The sequence below is a fragment of the Cygnus atratus genome, chromosome 1, assembly GCF_013377495.2.
Source record: "Cygnus atratus isolate AKBS03 ecotype Queensland, Australia chromosome 1, CAtr_DNAZoo_HiC_assembly, whole genome shotgun sequence".
Lineage (NCBI taxonomy): Eukaryota > Metazoa > Chordata > Aves > Anseriformes > Anatidae > Cygnus > Cygnus atratus.
Genome location: NC_066362.1, coordinates 129,052,074 through 129,079,704, shown reverse-complemented (window position 1 = coordinate 129,079,704; position 27,631 = coordinate 129,052,074). Strand labels below are relative to the sequence as shown.

Below are 27,631 nucleotides of genomic sequence, written 5' to 3'. Positions count from 1 at the left end.
AGCTTTTTCTCACCAGGGATTGGACTAGATATTTAGGCAGAACATTGAAAACGTGTACAAGCTGATCTGCTTCTGGAGTAGCTTCAGGACCCCTGTGCCTCAGGGGAATTTTTCCAGCACATCAAAGCCCCCTTTCTTTCCTTGGCCATGTATCCATGGTCCCTGGCCACAGGACTGGCTGAGACACATTTGATAGCACTTTTCCAGTCCTTACCCTGCCTGCCTCACTCTGAGGAGGGAGGAAGCTCGAAGAATAAATAACTTGCTCCTGCCTAATGACCATGGCAAGCTGTGGTGTCCCAGCAGCAGATCAGTGTTGCTGCCTGACATACAAGGATGTGCCTGCAGGGCCATGAAGATATGCGTTGTGAAGCTCTTGAAGTGGTAATTCAGGTACATGTAGTACTGCAGCTGCAGAAGCAGAGCCCTCCATGGGAGTTGGCTGTTTCTGGTCTCATGAGGACTGTGCTGGATGTTGGAGGCTGTTCGGTTTGGTGGAGGAGAAATGGTTGCTAAAACCCTGCCTGCTTCCAGAACTGGCAACTTAAAAAACTATCTTCAAAAATCTTGCTACTCTACCCTGCTGTACTGGTATCTGTGTTACCAGCTCTCAGGTCAGCATGTGTCCTCTTCCTGCCCTCAATCACATTTCACTCCCCTCCCTTATTTAAGCTTGGGTGTGAAATCCCCACGCCACTGATGAGGGGACACCCAGTCCCTAGTGCGATCACTGTTCCCTCACTTTGCCTTATGGTCCTGGTTCTGGATCCCTGCTTTATCCTTACATTCAGAAGGGATTGATTTTAATCTTTTCAAACAGTCCTGATCCTTATCCTGCTCTCTATGGCATGAGGAGAAAGGCAGTTCAGTTCAGCTTTCTCACTAATATACAGAATTAAATAGATTATCCAAGATAATGGCAAAGCACTTGTTCCATTGGCACATGTGCCAAAGTCAGAAGGTGGACCAAAAAATACTGTTTAAAGAAAAAGATGGAAGATTTGGACTTAAGATTCTTAGTAGATCTGTCAACATCTTGCCAAAATTTTCACTTTCATTCCATGAGAGTTCTGGTTCATTATCTCTAATTTTGCTTCCACGCCTCTCTGCTTTGCCCAGAGTTCTCTGTATGTGTACCCGTATGCCTCTGTGTGTGTGAACTGTATTTTAGTTTGCCTTACAAAACTGACAATTGTGCAGGTATTGTTTTAAATCTTTTATATAGACTAGACTAGACTAGACTAGACTAGAATAGTTCAGTTGTAAGGGACCACCAAAGACCACCAGTCCAGCTGCCTAAGCGATCAGGGCTGACCAGAGGTTAGGGCACATTACTGAGGGCATTGCCCAAATGCCCCTTGAGCACTGATGGGCACGGGGCAGCACCCACCTCCCCAGGAAGCCTGTTGCGGTGTGTGACCACCCTCACGGCAAAGAAACGTTTCCTGATGCCCAGCCTGAACTCCCCGGCGCAGCTCTGTGCCGTGCCCGTGCCCTGCCATCGGGTCCCAGGAGCGGAGGCCGGCGCCTCCCCCTGCGCTTCCCCTCCTCAGGAGGCTGCGGAGAGCAGCGAGGTCGCCTCTGGGCCTCCTCTCCTCCAGGCTGGGCAGCCCAAGTGTCCTCAGCCTCTCCTCACAACACATGCCTTCCAGCCATGCCTCCAGCTGTGCTGGCCTCCTCTGGACGCTTTCAGGGACCTCAGCAGCCTTTCTGTGCTGTGTAGCCCAGAACTTTTGGTACTGTGGAGCACACAATATTCAAGCTGAGGCTGCACCAACACTAAATATAGTGGGAAAATCACCTCTTTTGACCGGCTGGCTGTGCTGTGTTTAATGTATTTGCCAAATGCAGTATGATTATAATTTTCCTAACAAACACATTTTAGCAATAAGGCTGAAATTAATGTGAAGAGCAAAAGGCTGCCAGGTGCAGACTAGAAACAATGCACCAAATACACAGAGTCGAGGTGGACGTGATAATACAGATATGGTTATTTGTGGTTAGAATGATGTCCAGTGAAAGAGTGCAAGTAAGTCTTCCATGAACCTGCCAAATGAAGGAAGCTTTGGGGTCATGTGCTAACCAAATTTGAGAATATTAATCAAAAGCTGCAGTTAGCAGTTGGACTGGTCTCAGCTTACAGCTTTCAGCACTCACCAGTCAACAGTGGTACTCCCTCAGACTGAGATGGATTTGCCCCCTCTGGCAGATGACAAGGATTCACTCTCCAGCCAGACAGTGGCAAGGTCACAGCAGTGCACCTTTGGTACAGGAGCTATGAAGCAATATACCAAAGCAAATATAGGGGGATATTCAATATACTCAGGGTTTCTTGCGGATGAGTATTGAGGACTTTCTGTGAGCATAAAGTGCCCTGAAGTCACAGGAGGGGTATGACGTATTACAATGTCAGGCCTTATTAAGAAGACAGTCTATTGGAGAGTCACATCAACTGGCAACAGCAACACACCGTACAGGGAAGCAGGGGAAGGGAGTTTCAGGGAACATAAATGATATCTTGTTTGCTTGTCAGAATACCAGACACCTTCTTTCTGGTGGATTTGTACATTAGCTACCAGGGGGTTATTTTTTGGCCTGAGTACTTTTATGAAATAGGCATTTTTCTCATGACTTAAAAATGACTTTGGCAATCTCAAATGTGCCTGAAAGGCACCTAGACTGCTTGCTTGTTCATTCTAGGTGACAAAAACAGGCAGTAAAAAAAGTTTGCTTATAAAGTATATTTTGCTTAAATTTGTAGAGGTTATATCAACTCTTTTGAGATTTTAGGCAACAAAATCATATTAAATGTGTTCTTTACCTTTGAAAAATTTTAGATTATGTTCACAAACCTTGGATTTACTTCATAGAATTTTACTGCTTTCATTTTAAATGAGCTATTAGATTATAAAAGTCTGATAGAATGGAGGGTGAGTGTGTGAAAAGTTTCTTGGGAAAAAGTGATGTGGTGTGCCCTCTTTAAACAACACTTCTTCCTTAAGACATACAACACCTGTACAACCTCTTCCCATTGGAATAATTGCATCAACTTCTATAGGAAAAAAAATAAAAATAAAATCAGTAGACAAAATAATAAAAGCATTGCAAACTTCAGTGCTCAGATATTTTTTTTTCCTTTTTTTACTTCATTTGGTCCATGTTTCCTATGCACATTTACTAAACCCACCACTAACAGAGTGACTTTAAGAGAAAATTGGGCTCTTTGCTCAGAATCTGTAAATTATATGGTGAGATGTCATTTTATAAGATCATTTACTAAGTACCTTCTGTTCTCATATGATTATAAATCCACCATTACACCTCTGATATTTAAAAACAAATATAAATGACCAGGAAAAAAGACTGATAACTCACCAATAACTCTCTTTCAAGATAATTTTGAGAATGAAGGGAATGTGACTGATTTTGTTGGCAGTACTTATGTTTACTGAGTTCTTATACAGCTCCACATCTAGCAGCAGAGAGAAGGTAACAGATGTTATGTCGGTTGAGTACTGAAACGGAAGGAGATATTTGCTTTGTTATAAGATATGATACTATAGCATGTAACCATTCAGTGTATGGATGTCCTGCATTCTGTGGTATAGTAACAAATCCCTTAACGCATGTAATTGTGTTTATCTGAGCTTACCCGGTTTCCATTGTCACTTAGGAACTGAAACCTGGGGTGCTCACATGTGATAGTTTGGCCAGACAATGTTGTAAGGTTAAAGAGAAGGTGACACAAGGCATGGAAAATACTGAAGTACTCAATGCCTTCTTCGTCTTGGTCTTTACTGATAAGGCTGGTGATCACTAATCCCATGCTCCTAAAACCTGTGGGCAAGTCTGGAGCAAGAGTTGTAGTCAAAGAGTTGTGATGAGCAGCACAAAGTCCATCTGGGGGCCAGGCAATGCTGGTGCACTCCAGGGGTTGATACTGGGCCTACACTATTTAACATCTTAATTAATTACCTGGATGATGGGACAGAATGCACCCTCAACAAACTTGCAGGAGATATAAAACAGGGAGGAGTGTTTATTACACCAGTGCGTTATGCCACCATTTAGAAGGAATTTGAGAGGTTGTAGAGGTGGACCAACAGGAAATTCATGAAGTTTAGCAAGGGGGAGTGCAAACTCATGCTCCTGGGGAGGAACAAGGCCATGCACCTGCAGGTTCACCAACATAGTTCATTGGAATTTAACAACCTTAAAATATATTACTGTTGTGTTTTTTCTTCACAAAGGCAGGAAATTTGTTTCCTGGAAGGTGGGTAGTCTAGCACTCAGAAAGATGATACTGTAGCATTCTGCACTACTGTGTGTCACTAAGCACATCACTTTGTCTTTCCATTCTTCAAAAAATAAATAAAAAATAATAATTAAATCATTCGTAAACAATTGCTGATGTAAAGGTGGAACTGAATATAAGTAATTATGTTTTGTGCACTGTTTTTTTTTTTATTTTTTTTTTAAATATAGGGAAAGTTGTGTGATTAAAATAGTAATGAGGAAAAAAAAAGAGAGAAAAGTATTTGATACTAAATGTTTATATCAACTTTTGTGTCACTAAAATTCAGGCAATTCAAATAATCCATTTTAATTCAGTTGTGAACCCCTGTTTATTTCATCAAGCCTAAAAATCTAGGGGACTAATAGAAAACTAATTAAATATTAAGTCCCCATTCATTCTGCTACACATCAGTGCCTGCTAAATAGCAGGAAAGGAGGTGGAAGGGAAGAGATTACAAACAGCTGCCTAATGACAGCTGTGTCAAGACAAAACAGATATTGCTAAAATATTTTGTTATAGCAAGGCAGACAACTCCATATCAGATGCATGAAGACCTGCTCTTCTAAGTCCTTTTCCAGTAGACTGGAGTCAATACGAAAAGTGGTCCTTGTTGGGAATTTCAGTGCCAAGCTGTTAGACATGGAGTGGGATAGATATGGAGAGAGAATCTTCCAACTGTAAGTCTGAGAGAAAGGGAATGAGGAGTGTTTGCAATGCTGTAATGTATCCTGCACTGGAGCTAGTGGATTAAGAGCTGTTACAATCATGCTTTCACCCAAAACTTTTCCTACATCCTTAAATAGAAGGATGCAGTCCTGCATATTTACATAACAACTTGCAGTGGAACCAGGTTAATTAATTTAGTTTTGATAATGTTTTTCTTTTGATAGACGTTTATGTGATCTGACTGGGAAAACTCACTTTCTGCTTGTTTTCAGCCACATCTGTATCAGCTTGTGCGGAGGCTGAGGGATCTGTACTTTTGTTTCAATGTATATTGCAACATTTTTATTGCATTCCACAGGTCCTCCAGTAAACGTTACTTGCAATATTTTTATCAACAGTTTTGGATCAGTCACAGAAACCACAATGGTAAGTGCTATGATGCCATTGGCAAGAGAACAACAATACGTAATATATGTCATGAACACAACCTGTCAATTTTTCTATTTATTGTTCAACTTGCAGGTCCTCCTGTAAATGTTACCTGCAACATATTTATCAACAGCTTTGGTTCAATAGCAGAAACTACAATGGTGAGTGGGACTGGTCATTGAAGCCATCTTGTGAAGGAGTGGGATGTGATATAGAATAGAGATGCTCTAGATGTGGGGACATTTGCTAAGTTCTCAAGGTACTACCAGCTAAATTAAAATATAAGAAATATAAAATAATTTTATTTAGAGATATATACATTATTAAACTCAACTATCAAGTCTAAATGTATATATATAGTGGCTGTTCCACAGTCTGTAGTGACTGTGATGGCAGCAAATAAAGGGATGCCCAAGGCAGATTTCCCAGCTCTTGTTAGCACCAAAAAAGCAGAGGAATGGAATAGTTGGAGCTCAGCTGTAGGGTTGCCTGCCAAGAACCTGATATTTTGAGTGAGTCTTACACCCCAAACTGAATTATCTGCTGCTGCAGACTGTGCTGACAAAGGTACCAGAAACATCTTCTTTAACTTAGTTAAAGTATGAACTGCAGATAAGTTAGTTATCTCTTTGAACTGCAGTCACATCAGTGACTGAATGAACTTTAGGCAAATGACTGAAACATATAGCTATGAGAAAACTTGGGTATTTTCAGGTCCAATCTCATACTTGAAAATGACACGAACCCAGGTGACTGAAATGCAGATTTCGAATAATTCAAAGAAGACTATCAGCCATACAAACAGGGCCAAAACAACAACAAAAAACTCATTTTAATAATTTAAAAATTAAATAGTTCGAATTTTCATTTCAAGATGAGATTTTTCTTTTAAAAGTTGATGAAGTTTAAGAGTAAAGAAACCAAAGACAAAAAAATAGAAATGAAAATTGTAGTCCAATCTTTTCTTTTCTTTTTTCTTCTTTTTCTTTTCTTTTCTTTTCTTTTCTTTTCTTTTCTTTTCTTTTCTTTTCTTTTCTTTTCTTTTCTTTTCTTTTCTTTTCTTTTCTTTTCTTTTCTTTTCTTTTCTTTTCTTTTCTTTTCTTTTCTTTTCTTTTCTTTTCTTTTCTTTTCTTTTCTTTTCTTTTTCTTTTTTGTTTTCTCTTCTTTTCTTTTCTTTTCTTTTCTTTTCTTTTCTTCTTTCTTTTCTTTTCTTTCTTTCTTTTCTTTTCTCCTTTCCTTTCCTTTCCTTTCCTTTCCTTTCCTTTCCTTTCCTTTCCTTTCCTTTCCTTTCCTTTCCTTTCCTTTCCTTTCCTTTCCTTTCCTTTCCTTTCCTTTCCTTTCCTTTCCTTTCCTTTCCTTTCCTTTCCTTTCCTTTCCTTTCCTTTCCTTCCCTTCCCTTCCCTTCCCTTCCCTTCCCTTCCCTTCCCTTCCCTTCCCTTCCCTTCCCTTCCCTTCCCTTCCCTTCCCTTCCCTTCCCTTCCCTTCCCTTCCCTTCCCTTCCCTTCCCTTCCCTTCCCTTCCCTTCCCTTCCCTTCCCTTCCCTTCCCTTCCCTTCCCTTCCCTTCCCTTCCCTTCCCTTCCCTTCCCTTCCCTTCCCTTCCCTTCCCTTCCCTTCCCTTCCCTTCCCTTCCCTTCCCTTCCCTTCTCTTCTCTTCTCTTCTCTTCTCTTCTCTTCTCTTCTCTTCTCTTCTCTTCTCTTCTCTTCTCTTCTCTTCTCTTCTCTTTTTTCTTTTCTTTTCTTTTCTTTTCTTTTCTCTTCTTTTTCTTTTTCTTTTTCTTTTTCTTTCTCTTTCTCTTTTTCTTTCTCTTTCTCTTTTTCTTTTTCTTTTTCTTTTTCTTTTTCTTTTTCTTTTTCTTTTTCTTTTTTCCTAGTCTGGAGTTAGATTTTCATTTTCTTTAGTATTTCCTAAGAAAAATGTTTTTTTTTTTTTTTTTTTCTGAGTACATCTGAAAAGGTGCTGAGTTATTTAATCTTATTTTTCAAACAATGAATGAAGAAGATTCTGTTAACTTATCCAAGCATATATACACCTGATTACTAGGTTAATACTGAGAGATATTTTTTGATGAAAATATAATAATATAATAGTGTAATAAAGCTATAATAATTACCAGATGCTTCTGTATGTGGGTTAAAACTGTTCTAGAAAAGGTATTGTGACAAATCCCGGCTTTATTTTAGATTCTTTAATACTCCTCTCCCACAAAATAAACTTAAAAGGGTGCTCTCACCTTCACTGAAATTTTGGAAGAGTTATGTGCATAACATAGCTGTCCATTACCTTGGGATGTAATGGACAGCTATGGACGCTTCTGAAGTGATTGCAATATAGTTTCACTACTTTGTTTTCTGATAATTTCTACACAGTGCCCAGGTCTTGCTCTGTTTGCTGAAACTGGAGACAATAAAGATGCTTAGCATCCTGTAGGACTGAGTTCTTGATAAATAAAAAATGAACTTGTTACCTAGAAAAATACTTAAGTTATACAAAAGAGTTTTTTTTAAATATATATTTATACTAATAATAATTATTATTATTATTTAATGGGATAAAAGATGCCTTGAAATCTTTGCTTTTTGAAGGAACAGCAGATATTTTGCCTAACTTAAATATCATATTTAATATTAAAATACTTTATTTAAATGTAATTGTAATTATGCCATCACTTGGGAAAGAGGTAACTAAGGAATGTAGAGTCACAAGTCCCCTGCTCCTAAATATTTTTACTTATACAAAAAAAAAAAAATAACAACAGCTATTTAACATTTTTGCAGAGATAAAGGGCAAGTAGTTACTAGGGCAGGTTGCTTTCTTAAATTGTATAGGAGAGACTTTTATAAATGATACAACTGTAACATACACAGATAAAAAATAAACAGATGTGTTAATGCTTTAGAGTACGTATTTGCAAACTTAAAAAAAAAAGGAAATTAAAAATAAGTTTTAAATGACATAAAAAACCATAATCTTAATGTAACGTAATGATCATCAGACACATTTTATTATTTTTGGTAAACTTTGTTTTCCTGTGTTTAAAAGATTCTTAAAATATAGTTACGAATGTAGCCTTTTTTATCCAGCTGTGTCTGTTGATCTTAAGATGTAGAGACATCAGCATAGCTTTAAGTAGCAAAAAATCCTGCCCGTCACTGGCTTTACAAGATGGCATTCAATGAAAATATTTGCACGACCTAATGCTGATTGCATTAATTAGACTCCTTCATTGCTTTGATTAAATCCCCTCATTGCATTTTACCGTCTATCAAATATGTTAATGTGCACCTTTTCAATGTTCATTAACACATTCTGCTGAAAACAGCTAAACATTCAAGTACATGAAAACAAAGACTGTTGGCTTTCTTATTTTGCTTTGTTCATAATATCTGCTGAAAGTGTGGAAAGTGTTCTCTTAGATGCTGTACAATGGTTTAATATTGATTTTCTTAATGCTGTCACTTATTTACTGACTAGTATGACTAGTTTTAGGATGTTTTAAAATTGCTCTGAGAGGCAGACATCAATTATAGTTTCATTTACTTTGTCTTTCTGAAATAGATGCAATCAAGGTAAAAATGTTGGCATCCCTTGTGGTAAATAATGAGTTTTGTTTGACTCCTAGTATTCATTTTTCTCTGTAAAATACTCTTGATAGTTTTGACATAAAACTAAAAGATTCATTTAAGACCCTGGATTGTAAGTCAAAAAGAGATGTTCTTGTCTCAGAGGACAGGGATGCTTAGTGAAACCACGTATACATACTGAAGGGACATTATCAAGATATAACTTGGAAGAGCTGCAGTGACTCATTGGAAACCTTGGGAGATGAAAACTTGTTAGAGAGGCTTTCAGTAGGAGAAATGAACATGGCAAACAGGATTACAGTCCCAGACCTGCTTAATTCAATAAGTTCTCAATAACATTAGCAGTAGTAGCTTCATTTTTTTTTTCTGATTAAACACCAGAATGAAATTTATCCCTGTGTGAAGGTCAGCACAACTCTGTGTTGTGCCTATGTGTTATGCCCAGTGTGTTCTAAAAGCTAAAATCCTTAATTGAGAAATAAAACAGAGGTCTGTGCTGGCTGTCTCCAAGTGGATGAATTCCACAGAGTTTTCATGAATTTTGTTCCCAAAGATTTACAGAAACAAAATGCAAATATGTTAATCTCTCTGCTCTATTATGCACATGTGGGACAGTATAAAGATTGATTTTTCTTTGTTCCAAAGGAAACAGTTTCTTCCGCATTAAAATGATGTATATTATACCAAAATAAAATAGTAAAAAAGGCTAGATCATAGTCAAGATAGAATTGATAGAATTGTTGGGGGGAAAAAGGAAAGAAAAAAAAAAGAAGAAAGAAAGAGCAAAAGATTTTCTTGAGTAAGTTCACAGAATAAAGCAATTATGCCAGTAAGCTTTGTATCTATTTTTGGAAGCATTCACACATGCAGTATTCAGCAGAAAATCCACTGTACAGCATGACTGCAGTTGAGTATCACAGATGAGTAATCTACATCAGGCTGGGCAGAGTCCCAAGGAATTCAGATGTTCAGTGTCACAAATGACCAGGATTTTTTAGCTATCAGCTGTAGGAGAAGCTAAGAGCAGTTTGTGCATTGATGAACTAATTGCTGATTACAGAAATGACTAACAATGAGAACATTATTATTGTCGTTATGCCCTATAATTGATAACTGATACTATGCATCAGGTTCTCTGTTGGGATAAATGCATCAGATTCCAGTTGTGTTTTGAGTACTTACGTTAGCAGAAAAAATAGCCATTCTTTTAAAAACTTTAGTGGGGATAGAAGTTGGCTGTGGCTGGATAGATGATATTCCCACAAGAAAACACATATTACAAATAAGCTTGTTAGATTCAGTTGAGCAATTTACGTGTCTAGTTTTAACTGCATAAAGGACTCCCAATGAAGCCATTGAGGACACCTTGCATGCTTAGATGCATTGTTAACCAAGCACTTTTCTGTTGCATGGCTTTGAAATCGATAATTAAGCCACTATTTTCCAGTTAGCACTCATGTTCGGGACTTGGCGAGAGAGTAGTCTCCCTGGTTAGCCCTTCCTATGTATGCAAGACCAGCTAAGTCTGCTGTTTGCATCAGACAACTGACTCAACACCTGGGTGGTCAATGTGATCGGAGGGAAGGTGGGAGGAAGGCTAAGATCAAAGATGGGAGTAAGCTCAGAGTTAGTAAACAGGACTGAAGAGGGAGTGGGGATCCCCAGCACACCCTGACACAGCAGTGCCTGAGGCCAAAGGAACGCAAAACTTTGTGGAAGGTCTGGGGAGTGAGCCTGCTGGCTGCGGAATTGCCATCCCTGACCTTGCCCAGCATGAGGTGAATGGAAAAATCTTTTCTCTCCAGATTCCTATAACAGAAACTTAGTATATATATGGATTGAGTCCCTAAATCTTCATATAAATCTAATAAAACTGATCAGATGAATATTCCTTTAGTGTGTTAGCATTACCATGATCTTATGTCTTGAGAACAGAGGAAAACTCTTTATCTGAGTTACCTTGAGCTATTGCTGGCATCAATATTGCCAGAGAGATTTAAACTTCAGGTCCACACTTCTCATTCAAAACAGTGGTGCTGTCAGAAAGAATTTGTGGAGCAGGTGTACGTGTGGTAGTGTAGGAGTGCATTACTACAGTCCACCCACACCTACCCTCAGGAGCTCACAAAATAGACACTATAGTCTGCCTGAGCTCCATGTTGTGGTATCATTCTCAGGAGAATTTCTCTTCATAAGATAGCTACAGTGTTAGCACAGGAAAAGTAAATTCAAAATTCTGCACGATTACATCTGACTGTGTAAATGCACATCCCTCTTGGCTGCTTATATCACAAGCATAGGAGAAAACAAGTAACTGGTATTTTGATGTGCAAGTTACATTTCCATTTTTATTTCTTATTTAAATGTCTCTATATATACATAAATACATAGATATAGATATTTATAGATAGATAGATAGATAGTAAAGCCAGTCAGACATAAAGAAAGGTTTCAGTGCTGTTTTGCTTCTAACACAATCTGCAGAGAAAAACCACTACCACCACCACCAACAAAAGCTTTTTTAAGTGTATCGGTGTGATGGCTCTAATATATTTATGAATTATGAAAATATATTTTCAACATACATATGTGTTGGAAAAGATAGTATAACTCTATTGGTATTATTTATGATTTTGGTATAATATATATAATTATATGCAAGCTCTTCTATGAATACGGATTTTTCAGAGTAGCTTTTGCTAGCTAAATCAACAACTACTGAAATTCATGAAGGCACATTTATTTATTTTTAGATATTCCTAAACAGTTTGCTGATTTGACTGATTTATGATTTCTATGTCATGGGGGAAAAATCCCTCTGCTTTCTATGGACTTCATTACATATCTTTTCTAAGAAAAATTAAAAACAGTTGCTAAATTAGCAATAGCAATTGTATATTATTATACAGTGATATGTCAATCGCTGATGACAGTTCCTGCCTTCTTTGATGTAGAATGAAGGTCAAGGGCTTTCCTGTCTTTTTTACTGATACTGTTCCATGTAAACTTATAAGACAGTTTTTAAGACCAGGAAACAAGACAAAGTATGCTTAGTTTTGCTGTATCCTCACAAGATGTGATGATATTTTTAAAAATCAGAACTGCAAGTTAATACTTGATCTTAAACTGCATGAAACAACACCATCATAAAAAGTGTGGTGGCTTGTGAAAAGCAGATACAGGTTTTTCTAAGTATCTTTAATAAACATGTTATTCTTAGACCTCTATCTGGTCTGTCTTGCTCTGGTTAGAAGATGTTCATATTTTGACTCACATCTACACAACAGCTAATATGGAAATGATAATGAAAATGAGAAAATACACATTCCTAGTAAGATTGTGAAATATCATTCCATAGGTCTCAAAAATTACATCCGTTTGGATGTTAGAAATATTCTGCCTGAGCAGCAGCACATTTCATCATGAACCTACTGACAGAATGGTGGGAAACGCTGAAGCTTGGTGGGGCTCATTCCATGGAGTTTGTGTATTTGGCAAGCTGCGTACTGCAGCTCTAATCAGAGTGAAAATATTTATTTACATTTCAAGAATGATGAATTCTTTAGACTATGAGGTTCAGTGGCCTAACTAAACCCATGCCAACTCATACATTTTCCAAGTCAAAAGCACAGAGCTGCCATTTTAATGTACTGCTGCTACTACAAAACAAATCCTGAATGTAAGGCTTTTGTACAGTTGGCAGAATTATTTGCTAATGTATTCCTTCAGATAACATAACCTATATAAATATTATTAAATATTTTCCCTTTAGAGGAAGAGTAGATATATTTCCAAGAAAGTATTCACAGACTAGCTAACTGCTATAATTTCAGGTAAATATGGTATAAGAGAAGGGAAAGATGGGGGAGATGATGCTTTTATTTGTTGACTTTGTAAATTCAGGATAAGGAGAATAGGCATTAGAAGCTTTCCATTCTCTCTGTTGGGTTCTGGATTAGACCCTGAAAGCTCTTTTCATACTCTTTTTTAATAGCTAGTTCTCATCACAGTATTAATGCTGGTTCTAAATGAACCTCTATATAATTGCTGTCTTCCCGGTTGTGACTAACAGACCACTCAGCAAAAGAATGCAATTAGAACAATTTTAAAGGGATACAGGGAGGGAGGAGTGAATGAAATAACATACAGAGAAAAGCATACGGTAGATAGAATAAGGATGCAAACAGTAAATAAGAAGTGCTGATTTAATTTCTTCTCTACAAATCTGGCTTCACTGAAATTAGCAACTATTCATGAGTACATTAGAAATAATTGATTTACACATTGGAAGCAATTTATTTAAATTAGTAGTTTTATAGCATCTTTGTTGAAATTGTATATAGCTAGCCACGATGCTTTCTGACTTTCTAAGTACCACTGGGATGATCCATAGCATTTGAAAGAAGGTTGTATTTAACATTGGAGGTTGCAGTTAATATTTTCTTCATCAATGAAGTAATTTTGATTTGGAAAATGTACCAGTTGTGTTTGTTTGGTTCAGTATGGCATTTAGACTGCTTAATTTTCAAATGACATCTCTCACATTCAGTAGATAACATAAATATTTGCTGTAACACTGGTACTATAATAGGTGTAATAGCATAACGAAAGCTAAAGTGGGCTTCCAATTTTGGTAAGTGGCTCAGTAACCTTTTTATATGGCATTTCTGTAGGACTACAGAGTGAACATTTTTTTGAGACAGCAGTGGAATGACTCACGCCTGGCTTACAGTGAATATCCTGATGATTCCTTGGATTTGGATCCCTCTATGCTGGACTCTATTTGGAAACCAGATTTATTCTTTGCCAATGAGAAGGGAGCAAACTTCCATGATGTCACAACAGACAACAAGCTGCTAAGGATTTCTAAGACTGGAAAAGTGCTGTACAGTATCAGGTAAACCAGTTAACTTTATTTTTCTGCTCTTCATCCCATTCTTTCCTCTCAATCCCTGTTTTTCTGGATGCAGCTAGGCTTGCAGAACACACTTTACGTATTTAATATTTTCTTGTCCCTTGTATACAACTGAAATGAGACTTAATCACAGCAGGGTAGAAAGAAAATATGCCCGCATTCCTTTGCTAAGCTTTTACTTTTCACAAGATAGTCTGTAAGTGGCACAGCAGTACTTCTTAACCTTGTTGGAAACTTACGGATGTCTACTTCTTTATAGGTATTCCTCAGTAATTCCCATCAACATTAGCTCAAGTCTTCTTACAAAGAGAAGAAATCAGCTCTTTAGTGGATGGTGGGTTGTAATTCAAAAGTAAAGGGGAATAGTATTTAAATGATTTCTGAAAACCTTAAGTAAAAATGGGCTTGAAACACAGTAAATGACACATGAGTGGCTGTGTAATCGGATGTATCTTTTCACAGTTAAAAATAACTAGAATTATGGAAAGCTTTTGTTTTAATACTAAGTGTATTGAAGTGTGTGTCATGTGACTGGATTTAGGCTGAATGAATAAACACTGTTTGACAAAATATGACTGGATATGATCTGATGAAACAGGACATATGCAGAGAATCAACTGCATTTCACAGGCATAAACGACAGGAAATTTGCAGTATTTGTTTGACATTCAGCTTACTGTGCATCATTAACTTAGTATAAGTAGTCAAAGGTGCAAAACCACTGCCCTTAGGGTGGTTTAAAAAAATGTTTTGTGTGTTCCTGGGAATGCTTTTTAGTTTTTCCCATTCTGGCTTTGTGGAAAGTAAACATGGTAGTATCTGTTTAATAGATTGCTTAGTGAATTTACTTGTTGGTAAGGAAAATCAATTCAGAAGACAGTTGTTTCTGACAAGGCATTCTGTTTGTGACCTGGATTTTCACTGAGGAATTTTTATTGATCCAGGTTAAGGAGAGTGGTGTTCTGTAGGATGCCAGATTAATAAATAATAACATGGTACTTTCTCCATTTCACAGAATCACAGAATCACAGAATTGTAGGGGTTGGAAGGGACCTCAGGAGATCATCAGGTCCAACCCCCCTGCCAAAGCAGGTTCCCCAGAGCAGGTTGCCCAGGGAGGCGTCCAGACAGGCCGTGAATATCTCCAGAGAAGGAGACTCCACAAACTCCCTGGGCAGCCTGTTCCAGTGCTCTGTCACCAAGTACTGGATTTTACTTGATTCCAGTGGAAATGACTCGATAAGACCCCATTTGTATTTGGATAGATTAACCAGTGTGGAACATATACATTTATTGACCAAGGTTTCAAATTGACATACCTGAAGAGTTTGAGAAAAATAATAGGATAGAAGGATGAAACTAGCACTAGCAGAGTGATAAATATGCTGTCACTTACAAATATTTCTTGTTTCATCCTGGGAAAGAAATGAATGCATCTGCTTGTATGAATGACATCAGACGCTGTCTTATTGGAGGCAACAGTGCAGCTGGGCACTGTTCTGAATACAGACAGATAATTTCTCTGACATTTGTCCATGCGGGAAAAGTAGTATTTCAAGCTGTCATACTACATTTGTAAAATTCCCACACCTAAATGCAAATTCATACAAAGTAGAGTAAGCAGTATTCCAACGGAGGACTAAGCAAAACTCATTGTTTCTCATTTGTAACACACAACAGCAACAAAGGCTTGCCTGGTACTTCTCACATGGCATAGAATTTTGAATAACACTTTACAGTGAAGAAATCTTTGCTGAGTACTGGACTTTGAAGTCAGAAGTAATTAGAAAAACTTGTCTTTATTCTCTAGATGCTGGTTGCCAGTTGCTGTTAGTTGTGCTGTGTTGACACAAACAAGCATATTTTAGTGATTGGTTTCAGTACACCAGGAAAAGTATAATGTTGCCATTTTCACTACTACACCAAAAGGACTTAACCTGACACAGTGATATTTAACATTTAGCGTTTAGTGTGCTCTAAATGTTTAAAGCACTTCACAAATATGTCTGAAATGTAGTAGTGTAGACTGTTTTGTCATATTTCCAAATTTAATAAAATCAAGGGCAAATTAATCTTGTATAAATATGCACTGTCTCTATTAAATGAACTTAAAACATCTCCCGGTAATTAATGGGTAAGAAACAAGTTGTGTGTATTATACAACAGCAGTATTCATCTTCCCTATACAGTGCACTTAAACAGGGAAATATGCTATACCAGAGGCACAGCAGGTTTATGCTGCTAAATGCTGTGAGAGGTAAATCCTGCCCTTTCTGATAAGAATTTGGAAAGCCATAGTTATGGTCCATATTTTACTTAAAAGAAACGGTGTAGGAGATGTGTGCTCAGGTAAGTTATTTCAAGGTCACTGAGGGAATGGTCCCTATGTTACTCCCAACACAGTGCTAAATTCTGGGAATTGTTTTATCCTGTGGTAAGCATGGAGCTGTGTGTCCTCCGTTCAGTGAAGGATAACCCATCTTGCATTCACTGGTGATGGTAGACATGACCTAGATTTCAGTCACTGTTTACGTTACAATAATTAATTATCATGCTCATGCTTGCAAACTGCTAGATCTATATTTAATTCACTGGGAGCTGTTATAGAAAAATAAAGCCAGAGTGGTTGATGTACTCATCTATGAATCATGTAAGTTTAGGAGTCTAAACTTATTTTTAGATATTTTCTGCATGCTCAGATGACTACCTTGGTATCTGTTTTAATCTCAGATATCGATATCATGGTATGTATGTTATATAAAGCCTGAAGCAAGATCAATATGGAGAAAGCTTCTGAGCCTACAATATTTGTAAGAGATTTGGTGATGGGTATGGGAAACATGAAGGATTATGAAGCTATAATGGTTTAGTTTCATACTCACAAAAGAATCTGTATTATTTTAAAGGACTGCCAAACTTGAAGTTTTAAGGTGGAGGATGATATTTTTGCTCCAGCCCTGGAAGCGAACTAGCACACAGACTAGGTCCTTGGATAAAACTGATTTAAAACCTTGGGTACTGCAGAGAGAACAAGAACACTGGGAAGGGAAACCAGATTTATTCAATACCACAAATGCACACTTTTGTCACTAGTGACATGGCCACAGCTCTTAGAAGTGCATGGATTTTAAAAGTCATCAGTTACAGTAAAGTTAAATTCAGCAAACAATTGCACTTTATTCAGGATCAGTCTCAGTGGCACTCTATGAGCTGCAGAAAACTGTTAAATAAAAATAGTTTTTGTTTTAAAGCCCTCTGCAGAGAGCACTCAATGAGAGGGGTTCATTATAGCAGCATTCAGTATAATTGGCTTATGTTGTGTATATTTTGTATGCCGAAAAGCAATGAGAGTTAGAATCTCATCCCACACAATGTCACCCCCCAGATGCCTGTGACTCATCCCTCTGAGCTCCCGACCCTTGAATGATCTCTGCATGGACTGGATTTTGTAGAGGGACTACACACTTGGAAAGAATGGCAGTGCTATGCGATGGTACTGAGAGGCCTGTTCCTGGCACTCAAATCCCATATGATACCTGGGTTTTGTATTGTGTACACTGCTCAGCTGATTTTATGTTCCAAGGGCAAGGATCATATCTTCTCTGTCCCACTGTGGACACCTGGGACACCAGTAAAATGCTAAAGAACCACATGGGAGACTTTGCTTTCTCTCTGAGCTGCACATTCGTGCTACCTGATTTCCAAAAACTCGTTCCAGGCTGCCAGCCAGCTCAGAATATTAGCATCTGCCAAAAAGGTTATTTTAGCAAAATGTCTTTCTTTCTTCCTTCTTTCCTTCTTTTCTTCTTTTCTTCTTTTTTCTTTTCTTTTCTTTTCTTTTCTTTTCTTTTCTTTTCTTTTCTTTTCTTTTTTCTCTTTTCTTTTTCTCTTTTCTTTTCTTTTCTTTTCTTTTCTTTTCTTTTCTTTCTTTTCTTTTCTTTTCTTTTTTCTCTTTTCTTTTTTCTCTTTTCTTTTCTTTTCTTTTCTTTTCTTTTCTTTTCTTTTCTTTTCTTTTCTTTTCTTTTCTTTTCTTTTCCTTTTCTTTTCTTTTCTTCTTTTCTTTTCCTTTCTTTTCCTTTCTTTTCCTTTTCTTTTTTCTTTTCCTTTCCTTTCCTTTCCTTTCCTTTCCTTTCCTTTCCTTTCCTTTCCTTTCCTTTCCTTTCCTTTCCTTTCCTTTCCTTTCCTTTCCTTTCCTTTCCTTTCCTTTCCTTTCCTTTCCTTTCCTTTCCTTTCCTTTCCTTTCCTTCCCTTCCCTTCCCTTCCCTTCCCTTCCCTTCCCTTCCCTTCCCTTCCCTTCCCTTCCCTTCCCTTCCCTTCCCTTCCCTTCCCTTCCCTTCCCTTCCCTTCCCTTCCCTTCCCTTCCCTTCCCTTCCCTTCCCTTCCCTTCCCTTCCCTTCCCTTCCCTTCCCTTCCCTTCCCTTCCCTTCCCTTTCCTTCCCTTTCCTTCCCTTTCCTTCCCTTTCCTTCCCTTTCCTTTCCTTTCCTTTCCTTTCCTTTCCTTTCCTTTCCTTTCCTTTCCTTTCCTTTCCTTTCCTTTCCTTTCCTTTCCTTTCCTTTCCTTTCCTTTCCTTTCCTTTCCTTTCCTTTCCTTTCCTTTCCTTTCCTTTCCTTTCCTTTCCTTTTTTCTTTTCTTTTCTTTTCTTTTCTTTTCTTTTCTTTTCTTTTCTTTTCTTTTCTTTTCTTTTCTTTTTTCTTTTTTCTTTTTTCTTTTCTTTTCTTTTCTTTTCTTTTCTTTTCTTTTCTTTTCTTTTCTTTTCTTTTCTTTTCTTTTCTTTTCTTTTCTTTTCTTTTCTTTTTTCTTCTTTTCTTTTCTTTTCTTTTCTTTTCTTTTCTTTTCTTTTCTTTTCTTTTCTTTTCTTTTCTTTTCTTTTCTTTTCTTTTCCTTCCTTCCTTCCTTCCTTCCTTCCTTCCTTCCTTCCTTCCTTTTTATGCATTAATTACCTCCCTCTCCTTTTAACTTTTTCAGTGCATCTCAGTCATATGAGCTTGATGCACAAGCTGATATAACTCAACAGTAGCATTGATCCATTGAACCTGGAATATATTGGCCAGGAAGGTAAAGAGGCTGGAACAACAACAACAACAACAACCACAAACAACATCAACTTCTTCTTCTTCTTCTTCTTCTTCTTCTTCTTCTTCTTCTTCTTCTTCTTCTTCTTCTTCTTCTTTCTTCTTTCTTCTTCTTTCTTTCTTCTTTCTTCTTCTTTCTTCTTTCTTCTTTCTTCTTTCTTCTTTCTTCTTTCTTCTTTCTTCTTTCTTCTTTCTTCTTTCTTCTTTCTTCTTCTTCTTTCTTCTTCTTTCTTCTTCTTTTTGTTTGTTTGTTTTAGTGTTTTTTAAATACTGCTCCAGAGAGAACCTTGCACTTTCAATAACCACAGAGGCTGAGAAGCTGTACTTTGAAATGTCGTGCCATTACATTTAGTCAGGCAGAGTTACAAAGCAGATTACTTCATATTTTTAAAATATGCAAAGAATTTAGAAGGTGTTGCATAATTTGACAAGAGAGTTATTTGGAATTCTAGGGAGGAGATTTGAGCATATCACAAATTATTTTTCTGTCCTATTTTTGTTACTCCTGTTACAAGAGCAATGAAATACCTAGGAAGAAATCCCTCAAGTCTTTCAAAATAGCATTTTTTTGTCTTTGGAGTTATTTAGACAATTGCTTCTGCGTGGTTTCAACTCTTAACCTAGATTTAATTGTTAAATGTTATTACAGAGGAAGGTGGTGTCTACTAGAGAGCAGCACTGTGCAGCTACAGCATCATGAATCAGGAAACACAAGCTATTAGGCTGGTCTGTATTTGTGCAGCTCTTCTGGGGGTGATTTATAGACCCTCCATTTGGAAAAAGTGTCTGACGGGATGAGCTGGCACATCCAAAAGCTCTCTCCTACTTATGTAACCAAGGAGAGGTATCTGTGAAACCAGCACATTTATTTACAAAACCATCTCCTGTGCCACTTGTGTTACCCACAAGTTTCCAAAATTGACTCTTCGTTGACAGACCACTGAGTCTAACCCCCTCTGGATCACCACCACACCATGCACTATTTTGGGTTACATTACAATCTATGGTTACAATATCGCCCATGTAAATCATCAGAATTAATCTATAACACTTCTATAATTCAGCTTTTCTGAGTGAAAGTCCTGTGCTGTGCAAGTCTCTGTACCTGTGTTCTTTGCCCTATGGGAAGAAATTGCAAAGCAGATTTAGGGGATACATAGGTTACACTGGTTTTCCATTCACAATAGACTATTTTTGGGAAATGATGTCCACTACCCTCCTGAAAAATGTTACTTTTAAATAAGAGTATATCTTAGATCTTTAGTGTTACTACAAAATCTGTTGCCATATTACAGTAAATTAAGGCATGGATCTTAGGGTAGGGTAGGACAATAATCTTAGGGTAGGACAATAATCTTAGAGTACAAACCTTATCAGCCACCCAACAATGCAACTCCATTTACACCTGTTGACATCGTTGTGTGTGATCATCCACAGCACGGCAAAGTCTAGCCTAACAGAGTAGTAGAAAATGTTACGTTCCACAGTTCTGCACACATCCTGTGCTTAAGTTCAATGACTTCAATCTTATTTTACAATCCAGTGTTGGGATTTAAGAGGATTTGGACTTCACTAGCAGCATTGTCTTTCCATGTGACAGATTAGCAGAGGGGGAGGAGACAGACTGTTACCACGATTGAAGTGGCTGTTTGCTACGTAGGAACCCCTGTCTCCTACCTCACACTCATATTTATTACCTCAACTTCTACCAGAATAATATTGATATTGACAAGGTGGGGATTGTCCCTTGGAAGTGAATCTCAATCAACACATGAACATTTTCTTATAAAATTATTTATTCTTCCACTGACAAAACTCCAGTTCCATGCTCATTGCCATGACTTTCCAAAAGCAAAAAAAAAAAAAAAAATCTTCACAAGTCTTGAAGTAACTTTTCTACATTAAATACATATATATATATATAAAGACATTTAAGAAGAAATGCAGAACTTCTGACTGAAATGGAAAACATATAAAGAAGTTTTGAGTTAGCTATTCTGTACTGTAGGCAGAGGCTTTACAGACATATAAATAGTGCTAGAACCACTAGACTTTATTAAACTATGCATTGTTTGTTGCAGGGACATGGTGACTTCTGAAATTGTAACTGCATGCTATGTGAATCCAACAAGCTTGACAAATTTGTCTTCCCATGGGCATAATTACAATAATAATGCTTTCAAAGGCTAAAATGTTGTGTCCTTTTTTTAGGACAAGTAGCCATTCTAATTATTGCTGAACTCAATGTCTTTGGATTATGATTAGCTCCCCAATTTTCACCTTTTTTTTTTTTTTTTCTTTCCTTCTTGCCCTTCCTCCTAGTTCTCCTTTCACCATCATCTCCCTTCCTTTTGGTGTCTTTTAAATGGTCTCAGATGCTTCTCATCCTTTTGCATGGTTTCCTAACACCTTCTTAACTGTGCCCTCCCATCAGCCACTTTTCTCTCTCTCATTTCCTCCTAATCTACATACAAATCCAGGCTGAGTCTCTAGCAACGAATTTCCAATACCCTTATTTTTCTGTTGTGCCTAATGTACTTGTTTTGCATAAAAATAATAAACCCTCCTAAATAAATAATAAAGCCTAATACAGGTACTTTGTTATGCAACTAGCACAGCTATTGTCAAAACCCCATTGATCATCTTGCTTAAGGAAAGAATAATTTACATTTTAATGACACAAAATTAGTTGCTTTTTCACTTCATCAGGCATTTAAAGCAAAGTGGGGATATGGACATTATACTTGAACATGTACTGCCTCACTAATTCCTCTAATTCTGTGCACGTCTCCAGCTGACACACCAAAACATTGGATGTGAGGTAAATACAAACACAACAGAAGAGCTACATAAACTGAAGGACAATGCTGCCAAGAGAACAAACGGCTCTGAGCTGGTCATAAGAAAGCTTAAACTGGAAGTTATAACCTTCCAGCCATCTACACTTTGAATTCCTAAAACAATATTCCGACAGAAATAATGGAAGGCATAGGAAGGAACTCAGTATCAGTAAATGAACCATGATAATTTTTGAAAGGGCTTGGATGATGTGACTATATGTGATAGGAGATGACCATATTTAATGGTCCAAGATGTCACTTCTACAGCCCTATATTCCTGTGTCTCAAATAAAAAGGAAGGCTTTTTTTTTTTTTCTTTTTTTTTTTCTTTTTTTGAGTTAAAGAAGTGTGAAATGCTGTTGGAGATCAATTTGTACACATGCAGTTGTCTTGGCTGACAGGATCAAAAAATATTGGCAGGTGGTTACTTCTGGACAGCTATGCCAACGGGATTGTAAAGCCAAGCCACATATCTGCATGCTTGCTCTCCTTCTGGTTAACAGTGATGTCTGTCCTTGACTGCTAGTGACTGATCACTGCATTTAACCATTGAGCTTACATTAGAGCAGTCAAAGGTTAGATGGAAAAAGTTGTAGGTACAGGAGCCTTTTCTAAGTAAATGGCATAAAAAAAAAAAAAAAACGTTTTCCTGGAACTTGCTCTCAGGGATGGAGGTCTTTTGCCAAATGCATTGCAATATATGGCTTAGTACAGAGATGTCATCATTCCAGGAGGAAAGCAGCAGCATCCTAAACACATACTGCAGGAAAATTAAGATAGAAAATAACAGAGGAGAATGGAGAGATGAAATAAGATTCTTCCTGGAAAGGAAACAGGTGGTTACAGAATTTAACTGTTACATGAAATCATACGTGAATGTAATTCCACAGATTTGGTTGAGCAACAATCGGGAAATCATTTGCTGGCAACTCATGTGCTGGCATTGTGTATTTACAGACAATACTGGCAGTACAATGAGAAGTGGGATGCCCATAATGAGAAATCCACCACCCTGTTCATTCTGTGCCAGCTCCCTTTTTAGGCAGTACATGAAGCAAAGCAAAGCACTGGAGGGACAGCACGCTCATAAACAGCAGTACGTGAAACTCCAGGCTGCATTTCACTTTTTGCCATAGCAGAGAAGGCTCCATGTCTCCTCTAAGCTCAACTTCAGCCCGTTCCCATCTGACAGAAATGAAACTGCAGAACATGACAAATATTAGAAAGGAATTCCAGGGCTCCTCAAAAATAAGGGGAAAAGCAGACAGTTTGACTGTTCCATTTAACACGACAAAGCCTGTAAACTGTAAAAATTACCAGAATTGACATTCAAAATGATGAGTCAGGTCTCTGAAAAATAATGAGATGGTCTACACAATGAAAAGCCTTTTAAAAGATGAATGTAACCATTTTTCTTCTTCTTCTTCTTCTTCTTCTTCTTCTTCTTCTTCTTCTTTCCTGTTGTTGTTGTTTCGGCCTTCTGATGTATGAACAATGTGTGTGCCTTAATTTCAGGCACAGATCATTCATGAGATGGGGCTAGGAAAAATATAAGAAGATTTTACATTTTCCTGCCTGTTTCAGTGCCACTAGTCTAAATGGCATTTGCTCCCATGTCATGCGATGCTGTCACGGTTGCTGTGCAACTCCATCTCCCCTGCCAGTTAATGGGAAACTTTGCCTGTTTGTGCTTAGGCAATATTTTTATGTTCTTTCAGCAGCTGAAAGGATCAGAAATCCAATTTTCCAATGGGGGGGGGGGGGGGGGGGGGGGAGGGGGGAGAAAGCTAAGATGTTTACATTTATTGTCAGCTCAGAGCTTTAAGACAAACATCAGAAATCGTGGAATTTATGATAGCATCTTTAGAATTGGCAATGATGAAAAAAATCCCAGTTCCTCTAACAGGCCCAGCACTGGCTTTGCACAGGTATAGGAATTTTCATTGAAATGGCAGGTGGCCAATATTGACATGACCATGCACGTGCTACTTGTGTTCTGGTGTTTGCAGCGTAAACTCCCAGATTGTAACGTTGCCTGTCCCACCAGCTAAGCTGCAGATGGGTGTAGCTTGAAAGAATGAAAGGATAAGAATAGAAGCAAAAAGTTATTTTTGATACCATGCCCACTCATGGCAAGGCATTTGTTGCTTTTTTTACTTGTTGAAAGCTAATCATGCTTTCTTTGGAGACAGAGATGACTTGTACCCTTGTCACCAGCACTATTTAAATTTCCAACAGTACTTCCGTAATTAAGTCTGATTCTAGTTATTTCTCATTATAAAAATGGTATGAGGCAGCTGGTGTTCTGTAGCCCACTCACAAACTGCCACACTTGAAGGTTTGTTAATGAAAATGCTATTCTCCTTGTTGTCAGACACCTGGTGCTGGAAGATCCACGGGGCCTTTCTCTCATGGGATCAATGCTTTCCTCCTGGATGGGAGCTATCACTTACATCAAGTGAGGTTTGGGGCAGTCACAACATATCAGGCTGTATTAGCTGCTTGTAAACATGAAGTGGGTTAGAACACAATTTAATGTTTGCTGCGGATCAGAGCGGACTGGCCTCCTGGCTCCAAAGAGAGGTGGGGATGGTATGTGGCAGGAACTGGGATAAAAGAGAGGGCAACAGGAAAGGAAGAGGGGAAAGGTACAATGATAAACAAGGATGCAGAGGAAAGAGACTGGGCTTTTTGAAATGTGGTGTGCAAGAGCAAGCACAGAAGGAGGTGGGAAAGTATGTCCAAGGATCAGAGAAAGGATAGGACAGGGGTGAAGGATAAAGGGGAATGAGGTGAGCACCAGTGAGCTCAGGATTTCATTGCAGTGCACTTGAATACCCCTGAGCTCTCTTGGCTGCACATATATGCCACCCTCCCTCCACAGGCTTTTCCTTGGATGTTGATGACTGGCTACAGCTGCTATTTTTAGGGCATCTGTAGTGGGCTGAGCTCTGCTGCTGGCCCATCTGAGGGCCAGCCCATTTCCATCTGGAGGAAACACTGACATTGCAAAACAAAGTGTTCAGGTGTTAAAGATCACCAGCTTGAGTGTTGCTATTTATTTTTTCCCACTGTTTTTTTTTTTTGTTTGTTTGTTTGTTTTTCTGTAATAAGGGAAGCCACAGCCTACGGGACTTCTGCCTCTCTGCTTGCAGAAGTGGGAAATGCTGACCTTTGGATGATGCTGATAAGGGGACTTTCTGGGGTTACCAGAAATTAAAACAGAAATGAAAGATGTTGAGCTGGGATGGAAAGAGAGACAGGCCCACAGCCCAAGTCTGAATGATATCTTATGACATTCTGCTGAAACCAGGGTATGAAAGAGTGGATTTTGAATGAAATGCTAGGTGAAGAAATCTGATCAGTGTCCATTGCACTTTGAAGATATTTAAGGAACATCAGCAGATGCTGCTTAGAAGGATTTACCTAGTGTATGAACTAGACTTTATGAAGAGGATCCCTGGGGTATTTGGTTACAGCCCTGCCTCTGCCATGACATCATTCAGTAATATTAGTGATTTCTTTTTTATTATTGTTTTGTCACAGTGCTGGCTAATTGTCCATTCTCTGCCTCTGCGTTTTGTTCTGTTCATACTCTATTTGCAATATTCCAGGGCTCATTTCTTCCTTGACTGTGGGATGGGTGAGGGAAAGAAGGGAGTAACTCGGCCTCCCCTCCAGGGTGTCCTGCTGTCCCTGGCATTGTGCCTGATGTGCTGGAATGCTGAAGCTCCAGCTCTCTTTTGACCCCTGCCTGCTCAGCTGCAAAATGGAAAGTCCCCATCCCCAGAGCACTCTCCCTGAGCTACCTGTGTGACCTGAGCCTATCTTCTAGGAGGTGGTTACAAAATCTGGTGTTTATGAATCTTAAATGCCTTGGGAGTGGCGTGCCTGAAAAATAATTGTTCTATAGCAGTTTCTTCTGTTTTATTAATGATTAAAGTACTCATCAATGTAATTGCCAGTTAAACTTGCGCTTTGCGCTCTGGGGGCGTCTCTTGAATTTGCCAACTAAATTTGAGACATTCATTTTTTTGAAACTTTTTCTGTCAATGTTATTGTTATAGGCAATGTGGGTAGCTACATCAGCCTAAGCACTTCTGATCCTGTTTCACTATTAATGTAAATGTAGAAGTGGTGGCATGGCACCTAAGTATGGAAACACATACAGGATCATATATACATAGATATATATTTTAATGAAAAAGTGTCAACTGCTATAAAATGACCCACCACCGTAGATTTCACTTGAGCTACTTCAGACTTCGGGAGCAGAATATTTAACTTGTTGTAATCTTGTTGAAAATCAGTGGGTCTACAGATGATGCTAGGCAACAAGTGTTGGGTTCAATACTTGCATTACTTCTGGTAAAAAGGATTATAGAGGCAAAGATGTTAAATATGGATGGCTACTCTGCTAAGAAGAACAACAAGTAGTGATAAAGCTGTAATGGCATGGTAACTTGAGCTAACCTCATCAATCAGTGAATAGAAGTTATCTTCCATTTGTCAGGGTAAGCAGAAAATAATTTAGCCTTTCTGAAAGACACTGTTGGTTAGGCAGAGGAAGAAGAGATGTCAACCTTTGTGTGAACCAGCATAATAATCATTTTTTCAGCTCTCCCGCAGAAGAGAAATTGACATATCCATCTAGCCATCTGTGGAGATAGACCAATTTGTCCCTGGGAGACTTGGAAGCTGTAGATGGATGCATTTGATTAATAATTAGTTTCATACTAAACTAACAGAATAGACACCTCTTCCCATGTATGTAGTCAAGCCCCCAGACTCCTTGACGGTTTGGGGGAGGAGAAAGGGATGAAGGAGAGAAGAAACAGTCAGCCTACAATCCATGCTTGACAGTCAGTAAAATCTAAATGGTAGATAGGCCATATCTTCTTCAATGAGTACAAGAAGATGACATATTTTGCAGCCTTTTAGAAAATCATTTGCATAAAGACACTCTTGAAATGAACTTTAAAAATCTAACCCATATTTAGAAGATGACTGAAAAGAAGGAAGAGAATTTGATATATCGACATTTCAGGAAAAAAAGGCAGAAGCAGTCTTTTGTTAATACTGGAAATCAGCAATTTGAACAGCTCAATCCTTAATCCAGGAAATTACCTAGTAAAAATGAGACTAGTTAGCATTTTCAGGACACTTCAAATATTTAAAGAAGGAGTAAGGGTCATATTTCCATGGCATTTATATGTCTACAAAATGTGTTTGTTTTTTTTTTCTCTAATGGCTTCTTTTTAATGCATATGCTATTTGCTCCCAAAGGTTAAATAAGAGTTTATTTCCTATGGTAATGTACAGAGGACTACTAGGTGCTTTTCTTTTCTTAATCTCAATGCAGTTCACTACCACCGACAACCAATCTCTGATATCCTGATATTGTCATCTTGCACACTGAAGCCGGTGTCAAGAGGACAAGAACGGTAAATTCTCTATGTAGCCCATGAGTAGGCAAAAGCACGGAAATGGTGAATGGGCTTTTTGATTAGATTCAGGACATTTTGATTACAGTTTTCTAAATATCATCTTCTCATCATAGTGATTTGACTGCAGGACAGTAGGACTAAGTGATTCAGTCAAACCATCCAAAAAAATTCACATGATGAAGAAGCAAGCTGAAAGATTAAGCTGTATTTGCTGAGACACAAATATGTCTTGAGGAGCCACAGGAGACAAACAGTGAAATATTTCTTCATACAGATCACATTTGCCTGTAGGACAACCTACTTTCTAGGTTAGCAGCTGGCCCTTTGGTTCTAATAAATGTGCTCTTTTTATATAAACTAAAACGAACAATTAACTATTTT

General features: G+C 38.1%; 1 protein-coding gene across 1 annotated transcript in view; it reads left to right on the top strand.

Annotated features, from left to right (window-relative positions):
• GLRA2 (glycine receptor alpha 2) overlaps nt 1–27,631 on the top strand; it is a 130,809-nt gene that overhangs the window by 15,731 nt on the left and 87,447 nt on the right. Inside the window, exons 3-4 of the mRNA XM_035542117.2 lie at nt 5,322–5,389; nt 13,649–13,872. Of these exons, the coding sequence (XP_035398010.1) occupies nt 5,322–5,389; nt 13,649–13,872 (292 nt within the window). The remainder of the gene's footprint in view (nt 1–5,321; nt 5,390–13,648; nt 13,873–27,631) is intronic.